General features: G+C 47.8%; 1 protein-coding gene across 3 annotated transcripts in view; it reads right to left on the reverse strand.

Moving 5' to 3' along the window:
- Nucleotides 1-13,995, reverse strand: part of nhsb (Nance-Horan syndrome b (congenital cataracts and dental anomalies)) — a 172,479-nt gene that overhangs the window by 6,521 nt on the left and 151,963 nt on the right. For all 3 annotated transcript variants that reach the window (XR_008760284.1, XM_055930243.1, XM_055930244.1), the window contains exons 3-12: nucleotides 12,784-12,914; nucleotides 12,097-12,138; nucleotides 11,541-11,585; nucleotides 11,026-11,070; nucleotides 6,422-6,614; nucleotides 5,809-5,940; nucleotides 4,810-5,507; nucleotides 4,023-4,229; nucleotides 3,677-3,784; nucleotides 951-3,543 (exon numbers count right to left, since the gene is read on the reverse strand). Coding sequence is in view for 2 of the 3 variants with exons in the window: in XM_055930243.1 (XP_055786218.1) it covers nucleotides 951-3,543; nucleotides 3,677-3,784; nucleotides 4,023-4,229; nucleotides 4,810-5,507; nucleotides 5,809-5,940; nucleotides 6,422-6,614; nucleotides 11,026-11,070; nucleotides 11,541-11,585; nucleotides 12,097-12,138; nucleotides 12,784-12,914 (4,194 nt within the window). In the remaining variant the exon portion in view is untranslated. The remainder of the gene's footprint in view (nucleotides 1-950; nucleotides 3,544-3,676; nucleotides 3,785-4,022; nucleotides 4,230-4,809; nucleotides 5,508-5,808; nucleotides 5,941-6,421; nucleotides 6,615-11,025; nucleotides 11,071-11,540; nucleotides 11,586-12,096; nucleotides 12,139-12,783; nucleotides 12,915-13,995) is intronic.

Here is a 13,995-nt window from a genome sequence, read left to right on the forward strand (position 1 = left end):
CTAGAGATGAGAGGACCACAACAGAAGTGATCTGATCACATTCCTTATAGGGCATTAAAGACTCTAGAGATGAGAGGACCACAACAGAAGTGATCTGATCACATTCCTTATAGGTCATTAAAGACTCTAGAGACGAGAGGACCACAACAGAAGTGATCTGATCACATTCCTTATAGGGCATTAAAGACTAGAGATGAGAGGACCCCAACAGAAGTGATCTGATCACATTCCTTATAGGTCATTAAAGACTAGAGATGAGAGGACCACAACAGAAGTGATCTGATCACATTCCTTATAGGTCATTAAACCCTCTAGAGATGAGAGGACCACAACAGAAGTGATCTGATCACATTCCTTATAGATCATTAAACCCTCTAGAGATGAGAGGACCACAACAGAAGTGATCTGATCACATTCCTTATAGGTCATTAAAGACTAGAGATGAGAGGACCACAACAGAAGGAAGAGAAAGGGGATTATACTTTTACTTGAAGTCTCTTAAATTAATACATCAATTCAAAAACAATTAATTGTTAAAAAGTCTCAAAGTAAAGTAAAGTTTTAAGTAAAGTATTAAAGCTGCAATATGTCACTTTTTGGGTGACCTGACAAAATTCACATAGAAATGTGTTTATATAGATCTGTCATTCTCATTGAAAGCAAGTCTAAGAAGCAGTATATCTGTTCTATGTGCTCTATTTCTATGCTTCCCGGTTTTGTGTATTTTACTTCTGGTTTTGTATACCAGCTTCAAACAGCTGAAAATACAATATTTTGGGTTATGGAAAAGATATTTCACAGCGCTTTAGATGGTACAATGATTCACTACACTATACTTGCCTGTTTTGACACATAAACTGAAATTAGGCAAACTGTTCGAATTTTTGCAACCAGGAAATGGCGGAGCGATTTAAGTAAAGTAAAAGTAAAATCTATCAATCCAGACTGACCTTTGCTGAAGTAGTCCTCTGTGTCCGGTGTGGTGGAGTCATCTCTGCTGTTATCCTGAGAGGCACTTCTGGTAGGAACCCCTGATAATGTCATCTCATAGCGGTCCTCTCCACCCCTACCTCTTAGATCTATCACATGGCTAATTGAGTAAGGGTGTGATGCTTCCACAGTTACACCGGGCACTTTGTCAGGACTGCTGCTTGGGCCCAAGTCCCACCTCTGGACCATTTGACTGTGACAGGAGTGTGTCTGTGACTGGCTGTGATAATGCGACTGGGACTGATATGAGTGGGACTCCTCTAGCGTCTCGTACGTCGGTGGTTCCCTTGGATGATCTCTTTGATGATATTCTCGATATTCTCTAATTAGGCCTTGACTGTGACTCATAACCCTTGATATCTCTCTATCGTGCTCTTCCTCCTCCTCGTCTTCTTCATCCTCTGTCCGCTCCCCTAGCACGTGGCACTCCGGATGTGTAGTAGGAATCACGGGTTCCGGAGTTGGCGGTGGAGCTCGGTGCATGGGTTCCTCAAGTTCCAAAGGTTCCGCAGGCCGTGTCCGGAACGCCGTCATTGCCCAGAAGGTTCCGGGGCTGTAGCGGTCCTGCCGGTGCCTGGCCAGGCTCTCATAGGGCGGGGGGCCGTCCGGGTGCTGCATGGGGGTGGGATGGTGCTGGGGCTGGGGTACAGAGTGGTGGTGTTGCTCCTGAGAAGGGTGGTGAGGGTCCTGGCACGGTGGTGGCGGGGGTTTCTGGGCGATGGGTCTCCTGGGTGGCAGGGGCCTGGTGTTGGTGTCAGAGTGGGGGGTCACAATGGTTACACTGGGCATCTTGGGTCTGGTGGCAGGGGCCCCTGAAGCCTCGTGGGCCCATGCTTGTGGTGGTGGTGGTGGAGGCTCCTGGCCCTGAGCACCCTGAGCCTGGCCCAGGGCCTGGGGCTGAGAACCATCTGTGGCCCTGTGGCCGATGGAACGTAGATGGACGGAGCGCAGCACAGTGGGGGTGATGGCCAGGGCCATGGGGTTGGCAGCAAGTGGGGCCTCTGGGGTCAGAGTGGATCCATAGATAAACCCAGAGGGGGCTGCACTAACGTTAACACTAGTGTTAGCATTCGCACTAGCGGTAGCGTTAGCACTAGCTTTAGCACTAGCATTAGCGTTAGCGGCTGCAGTGTTACCCGCGGTGGCCCGGGCCTCTGCTGCTGCTGCTGCCCTCTGCTTGTTCTGGTGCAGCGTGTGCATGTGGGTCCGGTGGGCCAGAGTGGGTAACGGCCGGCTGCTGTGGGCGCTGTGAAGAGAACTTAAGTCCAGCTGGGTGGGTGGAGCCGGGAAGTCATAGTCCTTCCTGGATGACGAGGAAGAGGAAGAGGAACAGGAAGAGGAGGATCCAGAGGCCGAGCTAGAGAACTGGGTCTGGGCCTGGTGCTGCAGCGAGGATAGAGAAGACTTCCTCTCGGGGACTTTGGGTTTCCGTTTCCCGCTGGTCGGAGAGAGCGGGCCGGGGAAGAACGCTAATGGGAATGAAGACGTGGGCGTCTCGGATTGGCTAGAGTATCCGCTGGAGGGCGAGGCGAGGCCAGCCAGCTTCTCAGGAGAGCCCAGCTTGAAGTCTCCATCCCCGGGGGGAAGAGGAGGGGAGGTGGGCCTGGAGGAGCTGGAACCAGAGCCAGAGGAATGCATCAACACCTGGGTCTCTCCCCCGGGAGAGGAGGAGCTGTCCAGCGGCGACTTCATGCATTCGATAACAGTAGTACCCGTAGCAGTGCTGGAGGTGGACAAGGAGCCGTTGGGGTCCAGGTTATTTTTGGATTTCAAGTCGTTGAGGAACCAGAGGTCTGCATAGTCAGACTGAACGGCGCCCTCGTCCTTGAAGGAGTGAGTGTCCGTGGACCCGAACGAGGTGGGCTCCGTCATCTCCACAGTCCTGGGGCTCCTGGGGCTCCCCATCCCCCAGGCACCTCCACCACCACCACCCACCGCCTCAGCCTCCAACCCAGGATTCTCCACCTCCCCTGGGCTGGCCATGTCCAGCTGCAGCCTCATCTCTCTGTCCCTGGAAGACATGGGCAGGTTCAATGTCTGGGTCTGCCCACTACTAGGAATCTTTGGTTGGTCCTGGTCGCCCTGCTCATCGCCCTGCTCAGGGGGGACGTTCTCTGGAGCACCAGCGCTACACTTCTCCTTCAGCGATGAGCTCCGTTTTGGTGGGGGTGGCTTGACCTTTGGTTTCTTCAGCGGACGACACGGCCTCCCTAGCGTCAGGGTGGCTCCCCTGTAGTCAGAGGACTGAGGAGGATACCCAGCCATGCCCTCTCCCTCACCAGGCGTAGCGCCCACAGTATTACCCTGGCCACAGTCAGTGCCAGAGCCCACTGCTGCATAGTTGTACATGTAGCTCCTGTAACTCTGGCCCTGCATGGGGTCAAAGTGCATGGAGGATGAGTAGAAGCCCTGGGAGTCTGCTGCAGCAGTAGGGGGAGCTCGCTCTGAGAAGCCGTCGTAGGTGCTGATGCTGGTGAAGTCTATCCTGGTCTGGTCCCCCCTGGAGGAACGCCTGGGGCTGAAGTCCTGACAACACAGCTGGTCCTGATCAGCCTAGAACAGGATAACATAACATTATATAAGATAAGATGAGACAAGATAAGATAAGAGAAAAGATTAGAAGAAAAGAGAGGAGGATAGGAGAGGAGAGGATAAAATTATCTATATTGCTAAATAGCAGTGGTACCTGGTCTTGAGGGTAGGTCCACTCTCCCTCGCTGGCAGTGCTGACCCCTGCATCATCCAGCTGGTCAGTGGCTGAGGAGGTGAAGGAGCTGGACCTATGACCCTGGCCCTGTAATAATAATGATTATAATTCATAATATTAATAAATCCGATTTATATAGCTATTTTCCAGTAGCTCAAAGTGCTTTACCTAGTTTAGTTAAGTAAATTTAGCTTTATTTTATTTCCAGCTAAAATATTAACTTCCTGTACAAAAGTCCCAACAAACAACACCATCTCCAAGTCAATAAATAAAGTATTGAAGACAGGAAGTCAAAGGTAAGTAGGATCGTCAGAGGGAAACTCACCTGCGGCTGATCCGAATGGTATGGGTCGATGATAAAGCCGGTGAGGTCATCGATGGCGTGTGGCGCGGCGTTGAGCGACAGCTCCGAGTCACAGTGGGAGGAGCCGGTCAGAGGGGGTGAGGCGGCAGGGGGGAGTGTCTCGGAGGTCTGGGAGGGGCATGTGGAACTGCTGCCACTCCAGTTACCACTGGACGACTGGTGATCCTCCTTATGGTAATAATACATGTTATTTGTAGAGCGCTTTTCATCACATGCAGAAAGCAGAAAGCTCTGCACATCACATAAGTAAGTCAGCCTTGTCCAAGCCAGAATGGCCCATTGGGCAGGAGCCTATCTCCTGTTTCTGTAGCGTGAGGCAGCTTGATGTACAGTACACCCCCTGGACAGGACACTAGTCTATCTCCTGTTTCTGTATCGTGAGGCAGCTTGATGTACAGTACACCCCCTGGACAGGACACTAGTCTATCTCCTGTTTCTGTATCGTGAGGCAGCTTGATGTACAGTACACCCCCTGGACAGGACACTAGTCTATCTCCTGTTTCTGTAGCGTGAGGCAGCTTGATGTACAGTACATCCTCTGGACAGGACACTAGTCTATCTCCTGTTTCTGTAGCGTGAGGCAGCTTGATGTGCAGTACACCCGCTGGACAGGACACTAGTCTGTCGCAGGGCCTGCTCATCAAAAACAAACTAACAAAAACAAACAAAATGACTTCCAAAAGGCTACAAGCAAAAGAAGACAGAAGACAAGATACACAGATAAGTGAAGATGGCAACGAAAACGTACCTTGTGGTCTATCTGTCCTCTCAGCACCCCCGTAGTAGAGACAGAGTGGATGGGGCTGCTGAAGGTGTCTGAGCTGGAGGAGATCTCACAGCTCCCCATGTCGACCTGACGGGGGAGGCGGGAGCGACCCCTCTCCATCCACATGTGTTCTGGACTCCCCCCGTCTCCTTGCTGTATCCTCTTCAGACTCCCCAGCTGCAGCTCTGGCATGGCCTGGTCATCCGTACTCTCCTCCTCGTCCTTTAACATCCTTGGCCCCGTTCCCGGGAGGAAGTCCTCCGTCTCGTACGGAGAGAGCTCCTCATCTTCATCATCATCGTCGTCATCATCATCCTCATCTTCATCACTATCGTCCTGGTCCTCGTCGCGTATGCGGCCGCCCTCGCGGGGGAGGCTGCGGGAGCGGAGGCGGGAGCCGGAGGCGGTGTACATGGCGGTGTCAGGGTGGTCGGGGAGCGAGGAGATGTTCCCGGTGGAGTGGGAGAGGGAGGCGGGGATGCCCCCCTGGCCGCCGCGCTGGGCACGTATACGTCTCCTGGACGGGGCACCACCGCCACCGATCAGGCAGTCGTCCGTCTGGCAGCCGGAGTCCTTGGTGTGTCCCCCTCGGAGGGACAGCTCCTCCTGACAGAGGGACAGGTGAGGGTTGGTGTGGACCATCACGGTCCTTTCCCTCGCCACTGGAGACTCATCAGAGTCTGAAGGGAAACAGGGGTGGCATTGATTAGTAAGTCATCAATCAACATGATCAGAAAATAAAGCCTGAGTCTCCTGTTTTCTATCAATGAAATTCAGGCAGATGCAATATTTGTTCAAGTCTAAATGGTAGGACAAATATGCATGTTTGTTTGTCACCAGAAATAGGATTGTGTTAAACCATTAAAGTAAAGAAACATAGAAGAAGAACAACAACATCACAGTCAGTTGACTGAGTGGTAATAACAGTACTTGGAGGTCAGGCACAGACAGACAAACAGTATAACAGACAGACAGCTGTACCCATGTCCTGCTGAACTCGTCTGGGGATACCAGTGATGGTCTTCCTCCTCCTCAGCTTCCTCCTCCTCTGCAGCACAGACTGGGAGTGTACCAGGGAGCAGCGCACACTAGCCTCCCTGTCGAACCCCACCCCTGTGGAGAGGAACAAAGTACACGTGAGAGAGCTGCTCTGGAAGCAGTTCATTGATGCCATTTATTGTCCATCAAGAGTAATGTCTTTCCACATCTCACAAATGACATTCCACACAGTTTACAAGTTACACACACTCACTAATACACTAACAACAGTTCAGTAATAGATGAATTGATTCAAACAGCAGACTAGAGAGAGAGAGAGAGAGAGAGAGAGAGAGAGAGAGAGAGAGAGAGAGAGGGAGAGAGAGAGGGGAGAGAGAGAGAGAGAGAGAGAGAGAGAGAGAGAGAGAGAGAGAGAGAGAGAGAGAGAGAGAGAGAGAGAGAGACAGAGACAGAGACAGAGACAGAGACAGAGACAGAAAGAGAGCGAGAGAATGTACAGAGAGATAGAGAGAAAGGGAGAGAGAGAGAGAGCGAGAGCAATTGAGAGAATATCAAACACATCCAGAGACAGACATTGGAGCTGTGTTGTGTTTACCAGTGACGTTGATGGGGATGATGCACGAGGACACGACTGCTGGGTCACTCTTCATCCTCTCCTGGGGGGTGGGCAGAGGCAGGGCCTTGGACCAGTTGGTCTGCTTGTCCAGTGTGGAGGGGGGGTTGGGGATAGCACCAGTAGACCTGTGGCCCACTGCAGGCTCAGCATCAGGGTCAGTGGTAGTGGCAGCCTGAAGCAGATGGAGTTTCAGTCAGTTGGTATTGTAGGGTTAGAGTAACAAGTTATGCTATACTTCATCAATAAGGCACAAGGGGGTGTGGTATGTGGCCGATATACCATGGCTAAGGGCTGCTCTTAGGCACAACACAACGTAGAGTGCCTGGACACAGCCCTTAGCCGTGGTATAGTGGCCAATATACCACGGCTAAGGGCTGTTCTTAGGCACAACCCCCCAGGTGCCTTATTGCGATTATAAACTGGTTACCAACGTAATTAGAGCAGTAAAAATACATGTTTTGTCATACCCGTGGTATACGTTCTGATATACCACGGCTGTCAGCCAATCAGCATTCAGTGCTGGAACCAGCCAGGTTATAATATTCCCTACTGTACCACTACAGAACCAGAGCATCATGGCTCACTATATAGGGAATAGAGAACAAGGAGCCCTTTTCAACACATGCTCAGATGTATTGTTACAAAGGCCAACATACACAGTACATTGTATTCAGGCAGTTACTTAACTCTTATGTTTAACACTTATACACTTACAAGGCACAGACACAAAAATTAGCAAAACATTTGAATTCCATGTCAGTAAAAGCCAGTTGTTCTGGAGGAAAGGGAAATGAAGAACAGGAAGATATCAAGATCAACACAGAGATCAACAGACAGCTCAAACGCTCAAGTGTCAAAGAATAGGATTCCAGGAAAGTCCCAGATGTCTGGATAGTGGTCAGAAGTTGAAAGGAGTGAAGAGGAGAATGATCATGTTTTGAAGACAGTAGACAGGAGCTAATGAGATGTAGACAGTAGACAGTAGACAGGAGCTAATGAGATGAAGACAGTAGACAGTAGACAGGAGCTAATGAGATGTAGACAGTAGACAGGAGCTAATGAGATGTAGACAGTAGACAGGAGCTAATGAGATGTAGACAGTAGACAGGAGCTAATGAGAGGAAGACAGTAGACAGGAGCTAATGAGATGTAGACAGTAGACAGGAGCTAATGAGAGGAAGACAGTAGACAGTAGACAGGAGCTAATGAGAGGAAGACAGTAGACAGGAGCTAATGAGAGGAAGACAGTAGACAGTAGACAGGAGCTAATGAGAGGAAGACAGTAGACAGTAGACAGGAGCTAATGAGAGGAAGACAGTAGACAGTAGACAGGAGCTAATGAGAGGAAGACAGTAGACAGGAGCTAATGAGAGGAAGACAGTAGACAGTAGACAGGAGCTAATGAGATGTAGACAGTAGACAGTAGACAGGAGCTAATGAGATGAAGACAGTAGACAGGAGCTAATGAGATGAAGACAGTAGACAGGAGCTAATGAGATGTAGACAGTAGACAGGAGCTAATGAGATGAAGACAGTAGACAGGAGCTAATGAGATGAAGACAGTAGACAGTAGACAGGAGCTAATGAGATGAAGACAGTAGACAGGAGCTAATGAGATGAAGACAGTAGACAGGAGCTAATGAGATGAAGACAGTAGACAGTAGACAGGAGCTAATGAGATGAAGACAGTAGACAGGAGCTAATGAGATGAAGACAGTAGACAGGAGCTAATGAGATGAAGACAGTAGACAGTAGACAGGAGCTAATGAGATGTAGACAGTAGACAGTAGACAGGAGACAGGAGCTAATGAGATGAAGACAGTAGACAGGAGCTAATGAGATGAAGACAGTAGACAGGAGCCAATGAGATGTAGACAGGAGCTAATGAGATGTAGACAGTAGACAGTAGACAGGAGCTAATGAGATGTAGACAGTAGACAGGAGCTAATGAGATGAAGACAGTAGACAGGAGCTAATGAGATGTAGACAGTACACAGGAGCTAATGAGATGAAGACAGTAGACAGGAGCTAATGAGATGTAGACAGTAGACAGTAGACAGGAGCTAATGAGATGTAGACAGTAGACAGGAGCTAATGAGATGTAGACAGTAGACAGGAGCTAATGAGATGTAGACAGTAGACAGGAGCTAATGAGATGTAGACAGTAGACAGGAGCTAATGAGATGTAGACAGTAGACAGGAGCTAATGAGATGTAGACAGTAGACAGGAGCTAATGAGATGAAGACAGTAGACAGGAGCTAATGAGATGTAGACAGTAGACAGTAGACAGGAGCTAATGAGATGTAGACAGTAGACAGGAGCTAATGAGATGTAGACAGTAGACAGGAGCTAATGAGATGTAGACAGTAGACAGGAGCTAATGAGATGAAGACAGTAGACAGTAGACAGGAGCTAATGAGAGGAAGACAGTAGACAGTAGACAGGAGCTAATGAGAGGAAGACAGTAGACAGTAGACAGGAGCTAATGAGATGTAGACAGTAGACAGTAGACAGGAGCTAATGAGATGAAGACAGTAGACAGTAGACAGGAGCTAATGAGATGTAGACAGTAGACAGTAGACAGGAGCTAATGAGATGTAGACAGTAGACAGTAGACAGGAGCTAATGAGATGTAGACAGTAGACAGGAGCTAATGAGATGAAGACAGTAGACAGGAGCTAATGAGATGTAGACAGTAGACAGTAGACAGGAGCTAATGAGATGAAGACAGTAGACAGTAGACAGGAGCTAATGAGATGAAGACAGTAGACAGTAGACAGGAGCTAATGAGATGTAGACAGTAGACAGTAGACAGGAGCTAATGAGATGTAGACAGTAGACAGGAGCTAATGAGATGAAGACAGTAGACAGTAGACAGGAGCTAATGAAATGAAGACAGTAGACATGAGCTAATGAGATGAAGACAGTAGACAGTAGACAGGAGCTAATGAGATGAAGACAGTAGACAGTAGACAGGAGCTAATGAGATGTAGACAGTAGACAGGAGCTAATGAGATGTAGACAGTAGACAGGAGCTAATGAGATGAAGACAGTAGACAGTAGACAGGAGCTAATGAGATGAAGACAGTAGACAGGAGCTAATGAGAGGAAGACAGTAGACAGGAGCTAATGAGATGAAGACAGTAGACAGTAGACAGGAGCTAATGAGATGTAGACAGTAGACAGTAGACAGGAGTTAATGAGATGAAGACAGTAGACAGTAGACAGGAGCTAATGAGATGTAGACAGTAGACAGGAGCTAATGAGATGTAGACAGTAGACAGGAGCTAATGAGATGAAGACAGTAGACAGTAGACAGGAGCTAATGAGATGAAGACAGTAGACAGGAGCTAATGAGAGGAAGACAGTAGACAGGAGCTAATGAGATGAAGACAGTAGACAGTAGACAGGAGCTAATGAGATGAAGACAGTAGACAGGAGCTAATGAGATGTAGACAGTAGACAGTAGACAGGAGCTAATGAGATGTAGACAGTAGACAGGAGCTAATGAGATGAAGACAGTAGACAGGAGCTAATGAGATGTAGACAGTAGACAGGAGCTAATGAGATGTAGACAGTAGACAGGAGCTAATGAGATGTAGACAGTAGACAGGAGCTAATGAGATGTAGACAGTAGACAGGAGCTAATGAGATGAAGACAGTAGACAGGAGCTAATGAGATGTAGACAGTAGACAGGAGCTAATGAGATGAAGACAGGAGACAGGAGCTAATGAGATGAAGACAGTAGACAGGAGCTAATGAGATGAAGACAGTAGACAGGACCTAATGAGATGAAGACAGTAGACATTAGACAGGAGCTAATGAGATTTAGACAGTAGACAGTAGACAGGGGCTAATGAGATGAAGACATTAGACAGGAGCTAATGAGAGGAAGACAGTAGACAGGAGCTAATGAGATGAAGACAGTAGACAGGAGCTAATGAGGTGCTAGAGGATGGAGGTTAGAACAGCAGGAAGGAGAGGTAGTAGTAGTAGTAGTTCTATTTAGAACTAGTATTACAATGAATTTAGGGCCTGTAGATTTGAAACCACGAAGCTTGGAATGCAGACAAATACCTTTCTGGTCCATGGGGTGAAGAGGCAACATTCAGTGGGGGTGGGGGAGCGGGTACGGTCATACTATAAACACAAAACATGAAGAAAACAAAAATGATGACAACTTGATCGATGGGACAAATGAAAACCATGGATGGGACTTAAAGACATAGATGAAATCATATTGAATGAAACATTTGACAGACAGGATGAAACATGGGGACCCAGGTGCTGCAGATAGGGACACAAAACATTGTGAGTAACTTCTTGTGATGCAAGAAGGAGATGAGTAAGTCAGGCATCCTTCTTCCCCTATTAGACAAGGAAGTGATTTCATCATCGCATCCTACAAGAAAATGGAGTGAAAGAATTATATTTATCTGTGAATGCTGAGAGGGGACCGTTTTCAGGATCCTCAGGACAGAAAGCTGTTATAAGCTGTTATAAGCTGTTATAAGCTGTTATAAGAGTGGCGTTAGCAAGACTCTAGAGGGGTCATCTTGCAATGAACGCCATCCCATTTACCTTTCTCTGTATAGTGTGACAGTGAACTTCCCTTCCAGGTCTCTCCTGCAGCGTTAAAGGAAGACACGTAGCATGATGAGTCATAACGCTAAACATTTTTATGTGCAATACAATCATACTCCTACAGCATGCAAACTCACTGGGATGGAAAATATATGATAGAAACATGCGTTGAGATCAGGTCGCCTCGCGGCTAGAGAGACGAGCCAATAACCGGAGAGTTGCCAGGTCAAATCCCGGGTCTGACGGGGAAAATCTGGCGGGAAGTGATCAAATCTTAAGATGCCAATGCCTGCCGTTGTGCCCTTGAGCAAGGCACTTAACCCCTACAATGACAGCTCCCAGAGTGGCAGCCCCCTGCATCGCTCCAAAACTTGTTAATGTGTCTTTCGGAGGGTTTGGGTTAAGAGCGGAAGTCAAATTTCGGTTGGACCTTGAGTGCAATTGACCGATAAAGTGATCTGAATGTAGATATATGTGTTCTGATGAGATACAAGAGCTGTCTTTTCTGTTACCTTTCTTTGTATTGTCTGGATGTCTGTCTCTTTCACGTGTCTCTCCTAGTGGTAGCCATGCAGCAGAGAGAGAGAACACAACAAGCTGAAACCTACTAAGCTCACTGCACTGTACTGGTGACATCATCAACAATGGACACATGCTACTATATCATGTTAAGAAGAAATTCAACTGTATTTTCATAGTTACAGTTACAGGACCACAATGTGAAAACATAGTGGACATCACACACCACTTGTAGGTTGACATCACACACAGCACTTGTAGGTTGACATCACACACCACTTGTAGGTTGACATCACACACCATTTGTAGGTTGACAACACACACCACTTGTAGGTTGACAACACACACCACTTGTAGGTTGACAACACACAGCACTTGTAGGTTGACATCACACACCACTTGTAGGTTGACATCACACACCACTTGTAGGTTGACATCACACACCACTTGTAGGTTGACATCACACACCACTTGTAGGTTGACATCACACAGCACTTATAGGTTGACAAAACACACCACTAACAGGCACGACACTATGTGATAGTTTACCTTCCGCAGTTGATATTCTATCTCTCTCTCTGGTCTCGCCTGCTGCTTGTCAATAAAACAAACAAATACAGTCAAGTCATTTCAGCACTTCTCCTCAGGACATTGATTAGCTGCTATATCAGTCAAGTCATTTCAGGACTTCTCCTCGGGACATTGATTAGCTGCTATATCAGTCAAGTCATTTCAGGACTTCTCCTCAGGACATTGACTAGCTGCTATATCAGTCAAGTCATTTCAGGACTTCTCCTCAGGACATTGATTAGCTGCTATATCAGTCAAGTCATTTCAGGACGTCTCCTCAGGACATTGACTAGCTGCTATATCAGTCAAGTCATTTCAGGACGTCTCCTCAGGACATTGACTAGCTGCTATATCAGTCAAGTCATTTCAGGACGTCTCCTCAGGACATTGACTAGCTGCTGTATCAGTCAAGTCATTTCAGGACTTTTCCTCAGGACATTGATTAGCTGCTGTATCAGTCAAGTCATTTCAGGACTTTTCCTCAGGACATTGACTAGCTGCTGTATCAGTCAAGTCATTACAGGACTTCTCCTCAGAACATTGATTAGCTGCTGTATCAGTCAAGTCATTTCAGGACTTTTCCTCAGGACATTGATTAGCTGCTGTATCTGGTGTGCTTGTATAGCGCTTGAGCAAAAGCCTGTAAAGACGTGTGTATCCCCTTACCGCGCGGCTGTGCCTGCCCCTCTGCTCGTGCCGTCTGAGGGTGCGTGGGGAAGGGAGGGTGGGCATTGGAGGAGCCCCAGAGATGGTCACTCTGCGCTCGCGGCTGTTCGACCGTTGCCGTTGCTGTTGGTCTGTAAAGCATGATGGGAAACACTGTGGTCAGATTCTGACAGGGTCTCGCTACATTAGACGACTGTATTCACTAGCAGTCACCATGTTGTGTTACAGCTTTAACAGCCACTGGTTCCTCACTGAGATGAGATCAATCAAGAGTTTTCAGGAACACAGACAAGCAGCTGTTCACAGTACTAACACTAGGTGGCACCACATATGAGGGATTACTGATGGACTTCCCACCAACCCTGGTTCAAACTGTTGTTAGGTAGGGTGTATGGTTTATGGTGTGGGTGTTTGTGTGCTTTGGTTCCCAAGCTCTGTGTAGGGCTCAGAAGCTCTGCTTGGTATTTCTGTGTTAGGTGGTCTGTGTTAGGTGGTCTGTGTTAGGTGGTGTATGTTAGGTGATGTATGTTAGGTGGTGTATATTAGGTGGTGTATGTTAAGTGGTGTATATTAGGTGGTGTATGTTAAGTGGTGTGTGTTAGGTGATGTATGTTAGGTGGTGTGTGTTAGATGGTGTATGTTAGGTGGTGTGTGTTAGGTGGTGTATGCTAAGTGGTGTGTGTTTGGTGTTAGGTGGTGTGTGTTAGGTGGTCTGTGTTAGGTGATGTATGTTAGGTGGTGTATATTAGGTGGCGTGTGTTAGGTGGTGTGTGTTAGGTGGTGTATGTTAGGTGGTGTATGTTAGGTGGTGTATGTTAGGTGGTGTGTGCTAGGTGTTAGGTGGTGTGTGTTAGGTGGTGTATATTAGGTGGTGTATGTTAGGTGGTGTATGTTAGGTGGTGTGTGTTAGGTGGTGTATATTAGGTGGTGTATGTTAAGTGGTGTGTGTTAGGTGGTGTATATTAGGTGGTGTATGTTAAGTGGTGTGTGTTAGGTGGTGTATGTTAAGTGGTATATGCTAGGTGGTGTATGTTAAGTGGTGTGTGTTAGGTGGTGTATGTTAGGTGGTGTATGTTAAGTGGTGTGTGTTAGGTGGTGTATATTAGGTGGTGTGTGTTAGGTGGCGTGTGTTAGGTGGTGTATGTTAGGTGGTGTGTGTTAGGTGGTGTATGTTAGGTGGTGTAATATTAGGTGGCGTGTGTTAGGCGTTGT

The sequence above is a fragment of the Salvelinus fontinalis genome, chromosome 7, assembly GCF_029448725.1.
Source record: "Salvelinus fontinalis isolate EN_2023a chromosome 7, ASM2944872v1, whole genome shotgun sequence".
Lineage (NCBI taxonomy): Eukaryota > Metazoa > Chordata > Actinopteri > Salmoniformes > Salmonidae > Salvelinus > Salvelinus fontinalis.